We start from the raw sequence: 17,618 nt of genomic DNA, 5'->3' as shown, positions 1-17,618 counted from the left end.
ACTGGGCATGTGGAAGCATTGTTACTTAGCTTACACAGGGCCCTGTTGTTAGCCCCTAGAGCTGGAGAAAGAAAGAAAAGGAGGTTTCCTTGCAGAGGTACTAAATAATGTGTATTTGGTCCTTTGGTGTTGTGTTACATTGACCAAGGTATGTAGTCAGCCCTCTAACTAGATTCAGCCAGCTGTAGACTGGAAATACTCAAGATTGTCAGTAGTGAACATGCCGTTTTTTTGTTAGAATCCCCAACCCCCCTTTCTTTCTTTCCTTTTTAGACAAGGTCTCTCTAATCTATGCAGTCCTAGCTGTCTATTCAGACCAGGCTACCAGGCTGGCCTTCAGCTCCACCTTTAACCCACTTTACTCTGAGGTGCTGTGCTGGAATCAAAGATGTGCGCCAGCTGGGTATGGTGGCACATGCCTTTAATCCCGGCACTTAGGAGATAGGCAGGAGGATCTCTGAGTTTTAGGCCAACCTGGTCTACAAAGTTCTTTCTAGGTCAGCCGAGGCTACACAGGGAAATTCTGCCTCAAAAAAAAAAAAAAGCCTAAAAAATTATAACAAAAAGGTGAGTGCCACCAAACCTGCCTGCCTGCTTGCTTTTTCTCCTCCCTCCCTCCCCCTTTCCCTTTCTCTTTCTTTCTTTCTTTCTTTCTTTCTTTCTTTCTTTCTTTCTTTTTTTTTTTTTTTTTTTTTTTTTTTTTTTGAGACGGAGTTTCTGTGTGTAACAACCCTGGCTATCGTAGAACTCACGTTGTAGACCACGCTGGACCTGAACTCACAAGAGATCCACTTTCTTCTGCATCCTGAGTGCTGGGATTAAAGGTGTGCCTCACCACCACTGCCACCAAACTATCAGTTCTTAAAGCAGTTTAATCACTGTTTGCATATTGATTACAATGCATTAGGTATAAGTAATCTAAAGATGATTTCATGTATGTTGGAGAATGCGCACATACTCCTATATTATATGCAAAAAACTATGACATTTTATACGTAAACTCAAGTGGCTCCAAATGTGGTCCTAGTCCCTGGATACTAAGGAACTACAGGAAAAATTCAAGACACAAGGGGGCCATCTTGTGGTGAGAGTAATGCTTTAGGAAAACAATCAAATTTGGGGGTCTACGGAACAATACATGTTAAAGGAAAGAAAATCAGTTGTTTGTTTTTTTGTTTTTTTTGTTTTTTTTTTTGGGCTTTTCGAGACAGGGTTTCTCTGTGTGGATTTGGAGCCTATCCTGGCACTCACTCTGGAGACCAGGCTGGCCTCAAACTTACAAAGATCCGCCTGCCTCTGCCTCCTGAGTGCTGGGATTAAAGGCGTGCGCCACCAACGCCCGTCGAAAATCTAGTTTTTAATACATATTAAGGCACCTAGAGAGATGTTTACAGATTATTAGTACATTTAGGACTTTACTTAGTTTTATCTTTATTTTCCATTATGTGGTATCACTCAGTTGTGTCCTCCATGACAGATAAACTTTTGTTTCTGTTGGTGACTAGATAGATCGATAGTCTTGTAATTCTTTGGTTTCTGACTCTAATCAAGATTTATTGAGAAACTTTGTGTTTGATACTTACGCTTTTTATCAGGGTTGATTGACCATTCCTTTTTTTTTTTTTTTTTTTAAGATTTATTTATTGTGTGTACAGTGTTCGGCACCAAATCTCATTACAGATGGTTGTGAACCACCATGTGGTTGCTGGGAATTGAACTCAGGACCTTTGGAACAGCAAGCAGTGCTCTTAACCACTGAGCCATCTCTCCAGCCCTTGATTGACCATTCTTTGCTGTTTTTCATTTTAGAGAATATAAATTATTGAATAAACACTGATTATTTTCTGGACCTGACTGGTTTATAATTTCAGAAGAAACAATGGAAAGTCAAGAATTTATTGTAAGTCTTTTAATAATTTTCCTTTTTGTGGGGAGAGGGGTGGGGGACAGGATCTCATGTATCCCAGGTTGGCCTCAAACTCTTGATGAAGTTCAGGATTACCTAGAATTTCTGATCCTCATGGCTTTTTCTCTCAAGTCCTAGGATTACAGGTGAGCATCATCATACTATGTGTCTGTAATGCTGGGTCTTAGAGCCAGTCTCCTGCTTATTGGGCAAACACTACTAATTGGGCTGCATCCTAAGCCCCTAAATCTGACTAAATTTTTCTAACTTTTTTCTTCCTTCCTTACCTCCTTCTTTCCCTCTCTCCTTTTATTTCTTCCTTTCTCTCTCAAATGTCTTGTTAGCATTGCCAGATTCACCAAAAGAAGAAACAGGATATAATGTTAAATTTGGATCTCAGATAAACAGTGAATAGTTTTCTAATATAATTGAGTCTCAAATATCATACTGTAGTTTATCTAGCAAGCCTATGTCTTTTTAGTATTAGTACTAGTATTAGTAGTAGTATATACTATAAAAGTCATTTGTAAAAAGTTCTTTGGACGCTTAGGACCAGAAAACAACGTTTTTTACTTTTAAGACCTGTCAATGGTGACATTCCTGTTATAGTGACATATTATTTGGGCTAAAGACCTTTTTATATTCTAAAACAATATTGAAGACAATAACTTTTGTATGTTGAGCTTCTATCTATAATATTATTTATGTTAAACATAGAAACAGTTTAAAAATACTCACTAAAAAATAACTAGTATGTTACATTTTAAAATAAATTACATTTTTAATGATAAGTAACTAAATTTTCCAAAGAAATAACTGCATTAGAAGAAAGCATTTGCAAGAGTAACATTGTTAGATATTTTTTCAAAGATAATTAATGTCTGTGTATATGTACATGTATGTATGTGTATGTGCATGCCATCCTTAGAGACACCATCCATTTCCTTTGAGACAGGGTCTCTTACTGGCCTGGAGCTTACCAATTAGGTTAGATTGGCTGAGTTCCTAGGTGTTCTTCTGTCTCTGCCTAGAATGCATCACCATGTCCAGCATTTTATGTGGATTCTGGGGCTCAACGTCAGTCAGGTCCTCATGCCTACGAGGCAAACACTTTTCAGCTGAGCTATGTCCCCAAACCCCTGAACTGAGGCATTTTTTCTCTCTAAAATTATTTAACATTTGATTTCATAATAGTCAGCTGGAATTTCATTCCTTATATCTGTATTCAATCTGTAATTGAATCTGACATCACATATAATGCTTGGAAACTCCATTCTTCCACTGATGGAGGGGGCATCTAAAGAGAGAAGCAATGTGAAATTGTTCTGACCTCAGATGCTTTAAGATTGGGTAGACTGTCTGTCTGCAGTCTTTGGACTGTATTATGAGAGCTACGTGAATAAACAATCCAATAGTTGATCCCCCCACCCCCCCATGATGTGGCAGTTTAAAATTATTTTTGATGCTCAGTTAACTGAAAAGAATCTTTAGGCTTTTACTTGCCCTTAATTCCTTTGCCTTTTGGTACTACCCAGCTAGTCAACTGTGTTCCTTTCCTTATAATTATTTGCTTCCTTTTTTATGCTGGGGATTAAACTCAGGGCCTCATGATGCACTCCGTCATTGAGCTACACCTCCACACTCTGTCCCTGATGCTGTTTTTGTGGTGATACCTGTGTTATTATTTTGATATGGGATGTTTTATTTTTGTATGGCCTATGAACTAACTGTACAATATTAAATATACAGATAACATGATTTCTTCTGTACTTTTGGAAATCAGGTCCTATATACTCATCAAAAGATGAAGAAGTCAAAAGTGTGGCAAGATGGAGTTCTGAAGATCACTCACTTAGGTAACAAGGTAAGTGCCAAGCAGTTGACTGCAGTGTGGCACAGCTGTGTTCTTGCCTTTTGATTGAGCATTAGGATAACTCTGTTATAATGTTAAGATGCTAGGTATAGCCATACTTATCCATGATGTGAAAAAGAAACTTTTAGATCATTTTCTTATGTTTTTTGCCATTATGAAAGTTCAGTAAGTAAACATTATTCAGTCTGTTTGGAGTAAAAAGAAACTTGCTTTCAGTCTATCAGTTTAGTTTGCACAGCTCTCCTACAAGTTAGGCATTTAGCCTTTATTTTAACTGATGATAAAACTGAGGAGCATAGGCACATCTTACCCAGGAGTCCCAGCTGAAAGTGCAAGAGCCATTCATGAATTTTGACATGACTCCAGGGCCTGTTTTCTAGATAAGTCTCCCCATCTGCCCCCTCCTCTCACCTCCCCTACTCCACCCCCCCCCCCAAAAAAAAAAAGAAAAAAACAGGACTTCTCTGTGTAGCTCTGGCTGTCCTGGAACTCCCTCTGTTTACCAGGCTTGCCTCAAACTCAAGAGGTGCCCCTGGCTCTGACAACTGAATACTGGGATGAAAGGTTTGTGCCACCACAACCCTGCTCTAGCTAAGTATTTTTTGATACTAGCATAAACTTGGTTGTGAGTTGGTGGTATCATGTGCATACTGCTGACAGTCATGGTCTCCTGATCAAACCTATGGTCTTAAGCTATTAAGGCTCTTCACATTCTGTCTTTTATTCTATTTCTCTGTCATTGTAAAGCGCCCTTCCTAATGTTGTGATCCTTTAACACAGTTCCTCATGTAGTGGTGACACCCAACCATAAAATTTTCGTTGCTATTCCATAACTTTACTTTTGCTGCTGTTATTAGTTGTAATGCAAATATTTTTGGAGATAGAGGTTTGCCTAAGGGGTTGTGACCCATAGGTTGAGAACCACTGTTGTAAAGCTATTGCTTAAGGAAGTTTTTCAGTAGGGAAGAGGTTATTTACTATATATATATATTTTTTAAGATTTTATTTATTTATTTATTTATTTATTATGTATACAGTCTTGTGCCTGCATGCCAGCAGAGGGCACCAGATCTCATTCAAGGTGGTTGTGAGCCACCATGTGGTTGCTGGGAATTGAACTCAGGACCTCTGGAAGAACAGCCAGTGCTCTTAACCGCTGAGCTATCTTTCCAGCCCTATTTACTATATTTTTTTAAAAATATTTGATTTGTTAAAATAAAAACTAGGTGTGGGCTAGAGAGATGGCTCAGTGGTTAAGAGCATTGACTGCTCTTCCAGAGGACTCAGGTTCAATTCTCAGCACCCATATGGTGGCTCACAACTGTCTGTAACCCCTGTTCAGGGGATCTGACACCCTCACACAGATGTACATGCAGGCAAAACACCAATGTATATAAAATACAAATAAATAAAGTATTTAAGAAAAAAAAAACTAGCTTTGCCTTAAGCCTACAAGTTCAATTTATACAAGCATATATATATATATATGTATATTATGTAATATTATAATATGTATTATATAATATGTATATTATATGTATATATATATACACACATGTCACAACACATATATATAATACACACATATATATGCATTTTTGTTTTTAAGACAGGGTCTTATATAGTGCAAGCTGGCCTTGTACTCAGAGATCCACCTGCCTCTGCCTCTGAAGTGCTGGCTTATAGGCATGAACCACCCCACCTGTCTTTCTTTCTTTCTTTTCTTTCTTTTGTAAATTTGTTAAGAAGACATTGGAGTTGGAGTTACAAGCAATTGTGAGTCACCTGATATGGGTTCTGGGAATGGAACTCCTGCCTTCTGGAAGGAAGCAAGCATTCTTAACCATGGAAGCATGTCTCCTGTCCCTGATCTCATTTTTTATTGGCCCATTTCAGTGCCTTCCAATTCTGTTCCATTCCCAGTTCCATTCAAGAGTCTTCCTGGTAGGAATTATGTTTTTCATTTTTCTCTCTCTCTCTTTAAGGGTGTTGGGGGTGGTGTGTATCTATGCATGAACGTGTAGAGGCTAGAAATCTACATTAGATGTCTCCTATACACCTTAGTTTTTGAGACAGGGTCTTTTGTTGGACCAGCCTCCTGTCCCTACATTTTCCTCACCTCTCCTAGGGATACAGGCTCACACCACCACACCAGGCTTTTATGTGCTGGAAGCTAATTTTAGATCCTTTTGCTTGTCAACAGGTGCTTTACTGAGCTGTCCCCTTGTGCCTGAGTCCTTGAATTTCTTCCTCAGTACCTCAGCTCTTATACACAGTGGATGCAGTAACATTTGAAATAGATGTTACAGGATGTATATATATTTTATTACATGATTTTCTTATATGACAAATTTTGATTGCTATGGAAGATTCTAAGGAATGCAAAAGAAAAATTTGTAATTTTTATCTTGTTTTATAACAGGCGATTTTATATGACGACAAAGGAGCATGTTTGGAGAGCCTATTTCTTAAGTGCCTTGAGGTATTTTAATGTGTTTACCTTCTCTTGAAATTTAAAATTTTTCTTAGATACTTTATGAATGTTGTTAATGATTTAGTTATAGTACTGATGCTGATAATTAAAGCCTATATTATTGTTCATTTAGTATAGTTGTACCTTGTACTAACAATTTTTAGTTATTATTTCTTTTTTTTTTTTTCTTTTTTCTTTTTGGTTTTTCGAGACAGGGTTTCTCTGTGTAGCTTTGGAGCCTATCCTGGCACTCGCTCTGGAGACCAGGCTGGCCTGAAACTCACAGAGATCCGCCTGCCTCTGCCTCCCGAGTGCTGGGATTAAAGGCGTGCGCCACCAATGCCCGGCTTATTTCATTTTTATTTTTATGACAATGTTATGTTTACATTGGGTATACAGTGCAGAAAGGTTTAGTAGCATGTTTATGCTCATAGAATGGTGGGTGCAGGACATACTCAAACCCAGGATGTGACTCTAGAATCAGCTTCTATTAGGGGATGGGACCAAGGTGTGTGAGGTATGTGTTCTACCCCTGTGCTCTGTCTTTAACTTTCACATGGTAGTTGATAGTCTTTGAAATTGTTCCTATTTAAATATTTTCTAAAAAGAAACCATTTATACATCTATATTCTGTGTTTTTCTTGTGTTTGAAGAAAAGAAATTGAAGGCATTAGAACCACTCTGTGCTCCTTTCAGACTCTGAAACACCTGCTGTGCAGTCCATGATCTGTGTCCACTCACTCCTCAACTAGAAACATAGATCAGCATTGTTCTGAAGATTAGAAATTACCTAATATAATATAACATCATATGTCATTAGCATCACCATGTGGATATTGGGTCATGAAATCTTGTGTCCTTAATAGTAGCTGTTCTTAGCCACGAGGCGGTGCACACCTTTAATCCCAGCACTCGGGAGGCAGAGGCAGATGGATCTCTGTGAGTTCGAGGCCAGCCTGGTCTACAGAGCGAGTGCCAGGACAGCCTCCAAAGCTACAGAGAAACCCTGTCTTAAACGAGCCCCCCCCCACCAAAATAGTGGTTGTTCTTTTAGATTTATGAAAAGAAGGTCAAGAGGAGACATTTTCTTAGTAGGTGCTTAATTAATATAATTACTGTTATTTTGTCATATGTAGTTTCATTAGCAAACGTTTAATATGATAAAGATATATTTTATAAGTTGATAATCATAGTGTTTTACTCCAAAGATGGTGACAAATTAATAAAATTACTAAAAAATACTCTTTTTTTTCAGGGCAAGTGTTTATGTATAAAACTAACCTTAGCAATGTTTTGATAATTATGAAGTTCTAATTCACATACCTTTATGAGGATACAGAATTGATAACTAATGGCTTTGACTTTTTAAATATTGCAGTTAGTTGTATGGATTCTAAGTGAATTATGAGGAAGGAAGCTTTCTGCTTATCTTGGTGTTCTTACCATGTGCCCCAGGGCCTCTGCAGCACCATAGTATGTATTGCTGGAGAACAAATTAGTGATCTTTTTGTCAGATTAGTATCATTTTTTTTGTGTGTTTTTGTTGGTTAACTTGTATATAATAATGAATAGTTGAAGGATTTAGTTATACATTGATTTCTTTAGCAACTTAGAATATTTGTTGGATATTGTTCATTTCTAGTGAGGCTGCTGGTATATATGGAAAATAAAATGACTTGAATGCCGTTTTGATGTTTGTTCTTTAAAATGTAGGTGAAACCTGGCGATGACTTGGAAAGTGAGCGATACTTAATCACAGTTGAGGAAGCTAAGGCTGCTGGAAGCAGTGCTGTTAAACTGGATGGCACTAGAGAAGCCCTGGAATCAGGTCCAAGGACGTTTATATCCTCGAGTCGATATCTTGGGTGTCAGCCCTCTGGCTTAAAAAGGAAGGCTACTGTAAGTTTCTGTGTAGAAACTAGTATTTCAATGTATAGTTATAAAGTTATTTTGAAACTAGTAAATTTTTATGATGGGTTGCTGTTAAAGTGGTAGGTACTTCATAATTTACTTAGTAAATCCAAGTTAGAAAAGTCTTACTAATAAATGTTTATATTTTAATTCAGCAAAATTTGAATACCATTTACCTTGGACAAGACATACATATCTTTGCTATTTTTAGCAAATTTATTTCACATTTTCCTTAGAAATACTGGTATAGCTAATGATTGCTTTACTGTGTTTAGGGTTTTCAAAGACCGTATAAGGCGCCAAAGCAAGTGACTGTTACAGAAAATGGTGAATCAGCTGCCTCATCTGGTGACTGGAAAGCTGGCCCGACATTTCCTGCCCCGTTTTCCAGCACACTTCCTTTGTTTTCTACTGTTGGTCAGAAAGCTATGAGTCCTACGCTGGCAGACAAGGAGAATACTGTCACCTTCAGGAGCAGAGAGAGAAGGGACAGTCCCTTTTCACTTGCGTCTTCATCCTTCAGTGTTAGTCCAGACACACTAAGTAATGAGGACAAGTTTTGCTCTCCCATCCCTTCTGAAAACCAGCATTCAGACTCTTTACTGGCCTGTGAGTCCATGAGAAGAAATAATTTGGAATTTCACTGTCCTGGAGTTTCACAAAACCTCAGAAGCAAAGCACAGATATTAGCTCTTCTGAAGTCCAAATCAACCAATGTGAGTAAGGATCTGACCTGTGAGATTACAGAGTGTTTTCCAAAGATACAGCCACAGGGGTGTCCGAAGATCACTTCTAAGCCAGAGGAAGAGTATGCTGTGAGAAAAAGTTCAGCGAGTTTACGCTGTGAGCTACTACAGGCAGAAAATCCCACAAGAGCTGCAAGCCGGTGGACTGTGTATTTACCCTCCCAGAGTTCACCTCCCTGTTCTCCTAGAGATGAGAATGATACAGAGGACAAACTTGCAGCCCAAGAAAACATTAATTTATCTGAACTTTCGGTAGCGAAAAAGACAGAGCTCTTTAAAACATGTGCTGAAAAGGGAGAATTGCACAGTCAAGACAAATCGGGAGACAGTAATTGCCAGTACTGGAATCATGAAGAAAACTTAGGAGCGCCTTCATTCTGTGAGAACAACAACTTACTGGTTAACTGTAGTAGTAAAGAAAATGTCCGTTTATTATTAGAACCTGACATTCAGAACAATAGCAAAGTACCTTCTAATCAAAATGACAAGGTGTGTATGGAAGGATTGCTTTGCACTGGAGGAAGTATTCAGGTGGCAGATGCAGATGCAGCGGTGCACCAAGAGTATATGTCCTGTTCATCAGTGTCACCATTGCCAGAAATAGAACATAATCAAATTGAAGTTGAATCTTCTCTAAGTAAGAACTCTAGGATCTCTGAAGGCATTGCAGACATGGGTTCTAAAAGTAATGCTGATAGAGAAAGTCTGGATACTATTCGTAACCCTTCACAATTTTTGGAAGTTTCTTTTGATCTGAGCAATTTTGAGACCAGTGACACTGATGAGGCATCACTAGAAGACAACAAACTTTCCCAGGATTCAGAGAGTAGAGAAAAGGACATTTTGCTTACAGATGATTCGTGTGTTCAAAAGAACTGTGGGGATATAGGCTGCCAAGAAATTGCACGGCAACCCTTGCCACTCCTGCCCTTTGCCAGTGGCAGGCCTAAAGAGATCCTTCCTGCTAACGAGGCTCTGTTGTCAGAGTTTTGTGACAGAACCTGTGTGGGTTTTTATGCAGGACTTCATGAAGATGCAAACACTGGAAAAGCAGTACAGGAGCAGTGTGGTGATACAGGGAGCAGTTCAGACTCATCGCAGGAGTGCAATGAGGATGTACTAGTAGATAGCAAAGAAGATGCTAATACATCTATCCACAGGGATGGAATTAGTTATGGTATTGTTTCACCCTCAAATAAACCCAAAGGTACGAATACAAGTTTATATAGTCCTTATTTTTTAAACACAGTCACTAATCCGGCTCCTGAAAACAGTGACCTATTCTCAGAAGGTACTCAGCCTCAGCCTTTTATTTTGAGAAGTCACATAGATAAAGATGATGAGCAAGTTTTATCAGCAGTCTCTAGCAGTGGCGTTGGTATCCAGCTATTGAATACCACTCAGGATCACTCTGAATGTAATGAACCAGATGAATCCAACACCCAGGTTTCTAGTTCTTTATTTTACCCTGTGAGAACAAAACATCCTGTTTACAAAGACACTGAAGCATACATGCCTGAATTTGAAGATTTAGGAAGGACTAGAAGTTTGCCATGTGATCGTTTTGAAGTGGAAACTACACAGAGAAGCAAACAATCCTGGGATACTTATAGAAATTCTTCAGAACTTCCTGAAGTAATAAATAACATGCCCCTTTTAAAGTCATTGTATAAGCCTATCACAGCTTTAGGAAGCTTGGCAATACTGAAGAAGAAACATACCTTTCAACAAGAAGCTCAGCACGTACGAGACCCAGATGTCAGTCCTGAAGGTTAGAGTCACCTGTCTTTTTTTATTTTTTGCCTTTGTAGCTCAAAGGAAGGGAAGATACCAGCTGTCTGATATTAGAGATTTTCATATGTGGTGGCTGAGTTTGGTGGCTTATTCCTGTGATCTTGGCACCTGGAAAGTACAGGCAGTATCAGGAGAATTCAAAGTTATCTTCAACTGTAGAGTAAGTTTGAGGTCAATCTGGGCTATATAAGACCATCCCTCAACAAATTGGGACAAGATTACAGAGTGTAACCTGCTGTGGAGTATTCCTTTACACTGTCACTGTGATTGGTTTAATAAACAAGCTGACTGGCCAATAACTGAACAGGATACAGCTAGATGGGAAAGCTAAATGGTGAATGAAGGGATAAAGGGAGGAGTCGGAGTCATCAGCCACACCTGGAGCAGGAGATGAACTTAGTAGAGCTAGTTAGTAACAGGCCTGAGCTATTGGCTGAGCATTTGTAATTAGTAAAGCCCCACTGGTTATTTGGGACCGGGCAGTTGGGATAGGAAACTTATGCTTACAGTAACCTATATGTTTGGTAATGACAACTCTAATAGAGGATAATATAGTGATGACTAAGTCTCCTTCCTACCACAGTTCCTCAGTCTAATCAACAATACCAAGTCTTTAGGGCATCCTTCCTAAAATGCCCTGTGCATATGCAGAATACACATTGACAGGAATAAGCAAGGATATGTTAGGTTAAGGATACTAATAAAAAAACGTGGTGCTTTCCCTTTATTTGTTTGTACCCTGACCCCAAGCCTGAGGTACAAGAGTGTCCTCTGCTCCAATCTGTAATGTTTCTTTACTCCCACAGTGTGAAAGGGCCCTGACTCAGTATACTTTGCTCACTAAATTCTACAGTGCGTACTTGATAGGAGTCAAATTGTCAGAATAATGTTATTGCCAGCAAAAAACTACCAATTTTGTAAAATTCACAAGTCCTTTGGGAGGCCCCCCCCTTTTTTTAAAAAAATATTTTATTATGTACACAGTGTTCTGCCTGCATGTATGTCTGCAGGCCAGAAGAGGGCACCGGATTTCATTACAGATGATTGTGAGCCACCATGTGGTTGCTGGGAATTGATCTCAGGACCTTTGGAAGAGCAGGCAGTGCTCTTAACCACTGAGCCATCTCTGCAGCCCTGGGAGCCACATTTTAGTAAGTGAAGTTGAGCCTCTCTTAGATTTTATAACCATCATGACTTTCCTTTCTTTACCTGTTTTTTTTCTTTGCCTGTTTTTTTTAGATGTGTATCAGTCTTTTTTTTCTTTGTTTTATAAGCAGTTTTTTATGTATTGGCAGTATTAATCCTTTATGATATCTGTTGCATGTGTGTGTGTTTGGTTTTTATTTGCTTGTTGATTTCTCTGTGTAGCTCTGGCTGTTCTAGAACTTGCTCTATAGACCAAGCTGGCTTTGAACTCAGATCTGCCTGCCTCTGCCTCCTGAGTGCTGGGATTAAAGGTGTGCACCATCACCCAGTTTGTGTGTGTGTGTGTGTGTGTGTGTGTGTGTGTGTTAGTGTGTGTGTGTGTGTGTGTGTGTGTGTGTGTTAGTGTGTGTGTTAGTGTGTGTGTTAGTGTGTGTTAGTAAAGATTTATTTTATGTATGAGTGATCTATGCATTTATAACTTTATGCCTGAGGAGGGCATCAGATCCCACTGTAGATGGTTATGAGCCACCATGTGGTTGCTGGGAATTGAAATTCAGAACCCCTGGAAGAGCAGCCAGTGGTGCTCTTAACCACCAAGCCATCTCTGCAGCCTCAATGTGTGTATGTTTTTTTTTTATTTAATATTTATTTATTATTTATTTATTATGTGTACAGTGTTCTGTCTGCATGTATGTCTGCAGGCCAGAAGAGGGCACCAGATCTCATTACAGTTGGTTATGAGCCACCATGTGGTTGCTGGGAATTGAACTCAGGACCTCTGGAAGAGCAACCAGTACTCTTAACCTCTGAGCCATCTCTCCAGCCTGTGTGTATGTTTTAAAGCAGCATCTTGTTGCATAGCTCTGACTGATCTGTAATATATGAAGGTAAATGAACAACATTCTGTGCTAACTTATGTTAAAATTCAATCTTTTTTTTTTTTTCCCAGACAGGGTTTTTCTATGTAGCACTGGCTGTCCTGGAACCCACTGTAGACCAGGCTGACCTCAAACTCAGAGATCCGCCTGCCTCTGGAGTGCAGGGACTGAAGGTGTGCACCACCACCAACTGGCTTTAAAATTAAATTCTTTTTTTTTTTTTTTTTAAGATTTTATTTAATTATTATGTATACAACACTCTACTTCCCTGGAAGAGCAGTCAGTGCTCTTAACCTCTGAGCTATCTCTCCAGCCCAAAATTAAATTCTTATTTGTATATCACAGGTCATTTTTGCTAAAAAGTATGAGAATTACCATCATTCTGCAATTCTTTGAAATGTGGTTAAATTTGATAATAGTTGCAGTTTATTTTCTAAAAAATTTGCAATAAAAATGTAAGTATGACTAGATATAACTGATTTATAAACCAAATTAAGAACATAACATTGTAATATGAAGATTTGGGAAATGCAGTATTTTATTTTGAGAAAATGATTCTTTCATCAAGCTAGAAGAGATTACAGTTCCTCCACGTCGTTTGAGGTCATTGTGTTCTGTGATGAACTTGAACACCAAACTCTTGAATCATTGGTTGAACAGGACATGCAAGGTTGGATTCTTGTACACCTCTGGCCAGAACATTTTCATCTACTCATCAACACATAATTATGTCTTTATTTAAAGTTTTTGTTGATTTATTAGCATTGAACTTACAGGCAACAACACCGTGAATTGTGCCTGATCAAAACAATCCGTAGGTATCTTTGCAGCAGACATCACAATTGTATCACACTTAAGGATGCTAGATAGCATTTATTTTAGAAGACTTTAAAAATAGTAAAATTGTCAATAAAAACAAAAATATGAGAATTTTGCTAGTAAATAAACTGAAAAAAATACTTATGTATACAGTATAAAATGAGGTAGAGTGTTGTCTTGTTGGGAATGTTAGCCTTATACTCTGCTTTCTTTTTCGTATCTGCTTCTGTAGTATAGCTTATCTTTGCTTTAGGTCTCAGTTAAATGTACTTCCCAGGAGAGATCTTTCCAGAACATTCTGTGTTTCATTTCATCACCTTTCTGTATGACATCCTTTTCTATAATACTCTGAATTTGTCTGGTTTGTGTCTTCTTTGTCCTTCCCTTTTCACCGTATGTCTCCAGTGCTGGTTGAGCATATTAGTACCTACCTTAATTCCAACACTCTGGACAGATATCTGCTCTACATAGTGAGTTGCAGGCCAGCAAATAAAAAATTCCAAGCTATAGTCAGATGGAGTTAAGACAGATTTGGATAGACTTGTGCTTCTATGCACTGTGGTTGTGCATAGCAATAGTGTAAAAGTTTTCTTAGCTTTCTTGTTCTCAACAGTTGGCCAGTGCTTCCTTTTTAGCATTTGTAATATAGGTGATAAATGTATTCTATTGACTTAGAATATATTATTTTTTAAACTAGGTTGACAAAAAATATTCAAGAACATATCCCCATTAAGAGATAGTGATCAGTAAGGGAACTGAAGAGATGGCTCAGCAGTTATGAAAAACTTGCTGCTTCTGCAGAGAATCCAGGTCTGGTTCCCAACATCCTCTCTGGCCTCTGTAGGCATCAAACATGCACATGGTGCATATATATGTGTGTAGACAAATATGCTCCTGCAAAATAAATTTATTTATTTATTTGTTTATTTGAGGCAGTGTCTCTCTAATAGCCCTGGCTGTCCTGGAACTCACAGTAGCAGGCTGGCCTTCAACCTACAATCTACCTCTGCTTCCTGAGAACTGAGATTAAAGGCATGTGCCCACCTCTGGTCTTATTTATTTATTTTAAAGAAAGTAGCCAGTAATGTTTTCATTTTAAATATATTGAATTTTGCCTTGAGAATGTACCAACCTACACAGAATAGTAACTGATTCTTTATTCACATTCCAGATTAAATTATTATCAAGACATTCTTCCTTAAAATGTTAATTACTTCAGTTTTAGAAGTAAATGTATTTTTGGAAACATTGTGATGCATATGACAAATAAGGCTGTTTAATTTTTCCATCCTAGCCAGGAAATCACCTGCCACAGTAGTTTCACACACTCTGATAGAGCAACCTCTTGAGCAGTGGGCTTCTCAGCAGGTACATACGTATCTCTCTCTAAACTACTGTGTGTTTCTTATATAGAAAATAATGGTATTTCCATAAGTGTATAGCATATATTTTGATCAGACTTTCTCACTACTGTTCTCTTGTGCCTCCATCCTAGTATTTATGCATCTATCGCCATATAGTTGATAAGAATTGTCTTAGATAGGGTTGCTTTTGCTATGATGAAACACCATGACCAAAAGCAAGTTGGGAAGGGTTTATACCTTTACATCATAGTTCATCATTGAAGGGAGTTGTGGTAGGAACAGGTCAGGAACCTGTAGGTAGGAGCTGATGCAGAGGTCATGGAGGGGTGTGGAGCTGCTTACTGTCTTGCTTCCCATGGCTTACTCATGCTTTCTTATAGAACTCAAGACCTTCAAGCTCAAGAATGGCACAACCCACAGTAGGCTGGACTGTTCCTCATCAGTTACTAGTTAAGAAAATGCCCTACAGGCTTTTCCATAGTCCAGTCTTAGAGGCATTTCTCAAGTGAGGCTCCCTTCTCTCTGATGACTCTAGTTTGTATCAAGTTGACATAAAACTAGCCAGCATAACTGATCCCTGGTCAGCTTGACACATGAACACATCACTGTTAAGCTACAACCTTTCCTTTCTTGTTTAATCCCAAGATCATATATTACTATAAACACCAATATGAAACTTTTTAAAAACTTAAGCCCCACAGACGTTACAAAATCAAGCACTTTAAAATCAGTCTTTTTAAGAAACACCTGCTGGGTGCTAGTTGCACGAGACTTTAATCCCAGCACTCAGGAGGCAGAGGCAGGTGGATCTCTGAGTTTGAGGCCAGCCAGGTCTACAAAGTGAGTACCAGGCCAGTCAGGACTGTTGGGTAAAAAACTCTGTCTTGAAAAATCAAGAAAAAAAAAATTCTAAGTCTTTTTCTAAAATCCAGAATCCCCTTGTCAGTTCCAAGTTTTTAAACTATGGGCTCCTGTGAAATCAATAAAAAGTTAAATACTTCCTAACTTTAAGAGGGAGAACCAGAGCACAGTGACAAAGCAAAACAAAACACCAGTATAGATAATTCAATGTTGAGTATCTAGGATTCACTCATGATTTGGGTTTCTCTGAGGGGCCTGGATCACTTCTGGGGTTCCATCCTCTGCAGCTCATACAGCGTGTCCTCTAGGCTCAGGTCGGTTTTACTTCACACTTGCTTCTGTTCCTGGTGGTCATCCCATAGTACTGGCATCTCCAAAGTTCTGGAGTCTCTTGTAGCAACTGAATTGCACTTTAATCAATAGCCTGTCCCTTCTCTTTAATGGCCTCTTTAATCCTGGGCCTTCAACTGCTGCTGAGGGTGCATCTTCACCAGTGGCCTCTTCTGGCCTCACATTGCCAAGCCTCAGTTGCTTCATGCCCTCACAACCATTACCACTTGGGTGACTCTTACACTATAGAATTCAGTTGCCAGCACAAGCTACAGCTTTGGCCCACCTCTGGAACAACAGCTTGCATGTGCTGACCTGAGAACTATTTCCCAGAAGATTTCACCTCAGTGATGTTGGTTTCTTAAACACAGGTGATACTTCAGTCCTAGCTGACCGGCACCCATTGTCCCAGCAAAACAAAGGTTTTATTTTTACTTAGTGGTTCTAGTCTTGTTAATCACAGCCTACACTGCTCTCAAGATTCTTATTTTCCATGCTCAGTGGAGCATTTCCCATTGAGGTTTGAACACTCAATGCCTTTTCTAGTCCAAAGTTCCAAAGTCCTTCCACAATCCTCCCTAAAACACCATAGGCTGGGCCCTTCCTCATCAATTAATAATTAAGAAAATGCCCTACAAACTTGTTTACAGTACAGTCTTATAGAGACATTTTCTCAGTTGAGGCTCCCTCTTGTCTGATGAATCTAGCAGGTGTCAAGTTGGCATGAAACTAGCCAACACAAGAATGTTCTGTAAATTATACTAGAATTGCAACAGAAAAGAAGGGCCCAAACTCTTGATTTATAATTCCCCTCACAATAAAGTAATTTTTAAACTTTATTATTGGCCCAAACAAATGCATGACAGTCTATTTGTTGAATACTTGCACTGAATGATATGTATGCCATAGTAACTTAGCGGTTTATTACCAAGCTATGAATGCAGTATATGCCCATCAGTTACTATAATATATTGCATTTTCTAAACTGAAGCTGTCTAAAAAGGCATTTAGATTTGATTGTCTTTCAAATGAGCTTTAGGATCTTTATTCCTAAATAACAGTAGATTCAGAGTATCTATAGTTATCCTTTTTTTAATTCATCCATCCATTAGAAATAAATCCGTTAAGGCATTCTTTTGGCCCTTTTAGCTATTTTATTTTCCCTGTATCCTGGGTGGGTTTTGTTTAAACCCTGTGTGGAGTTAAATGCTAAAATCCTCAAGGGGGCAGCAGAGGAAGCCATTTGAACCCTGAAAACAGCACATGGCTGGCATGAAGTCTCTGAGGGAGGAAGTCTGCATTGCAGTCACTCTTGAGAGTAGAAGGGCTGCAGAGATCCCACTGGCTGCCACATAGTTAAGTCTGACTGTACAGACCTCTCAAGCAAAGCAAAAGCTTCATTTCCTCTCTTCTATTTTATTGATTGCTTTCTGTATGATATGGTGGTGATTCTTAGATGAAGCAAAAACATCTATGCACTCAAAGGGCTTAGTATACAATAAGGAGGAACATTCCTA

The 17,618-nt window shown here is 38.8% G+C and overlaps 2 protein-coding genes across 18 annotated transcripts in view; one reads left to right on the top strand and one right to left on the bottom strand.

The window, feature by feature from the left end:
* The window catches only part of Ank2 (ankyrin 2), an 842,037-nt gene that overhangs the window by 604,140 nt on the left and 220,279 nt on the right, over window positions 1-17,618 (bottom strand). The gene's annotated exons all lie outside the window — the stretch shown is intronic.
* Zgrf1 (zinc finger GRF-type containing 1) overlaps window positions 1-17,618 on the top strand; it is a 56,360-nt gene that overhangs the window by 1,028 nt on the left and 37,714 nt on the right. For 5 of the 7 annotated variants that reach the window (XR_004772120.1, XM_027395670.2, XM_027395669.2 and 2 more), the window contains exons 2-7: window positions 1,810-1,900; window positions 3,690-3,770; window positions 6,202-6,261; window positions 7,966-8,151; window positions 8,439-10,680; window positions 14,841-14,914. Coding sequence is in view for 6 of the 7 variants with exons in the window: in XM_027395670.2 (XP_027251471.1) it covers window positions 1,880-1,900; window positions 3,690-3,770; window positions 6,202-6,261; window positions 7,966-8,151; window positions 8,439-10,680; window positions 14,841-14,914 (2,664 nt within the window). In the remaining variant the exon portion in view is untranslated. Of the gene's footprint in view, window positions 1-703; window positions 825-1,809; window positions 1,901-3,689; window positions 3,771-6,201; window positions 6,262-7,965; window positions 8,152-8,438; window positions 10,681-14,840; window positions 14,915-17,618 lie in introns of those variants that run through there. The other 2 variants (XM_027395671.2, XM_027395674.2) reach the window with 2 other exon arrangements.

Source organism: Cricetulus griseus, assembly GCF_003668045.3.
Source record: "Cricetulus griseus strain 17A/GY chromosome 1 unlocalized genomic scaffold, alternate assembly CriGri-PICRH-1.0 chr1_0, whole genome shotgun sequence".
In the NCBI taxonomy this organism is placed as follows: domain Eukaryota; kingdom Metazoa; phylum Chordata; class Mammalia; order Rodentia; family Cricetidae; genus Cricetulus; species Cricetulus griseus.
Note: the sequence above shows the minus strand (reverse complement) of the source record. Positions and strands in the feature narration are given on the sequence as shown.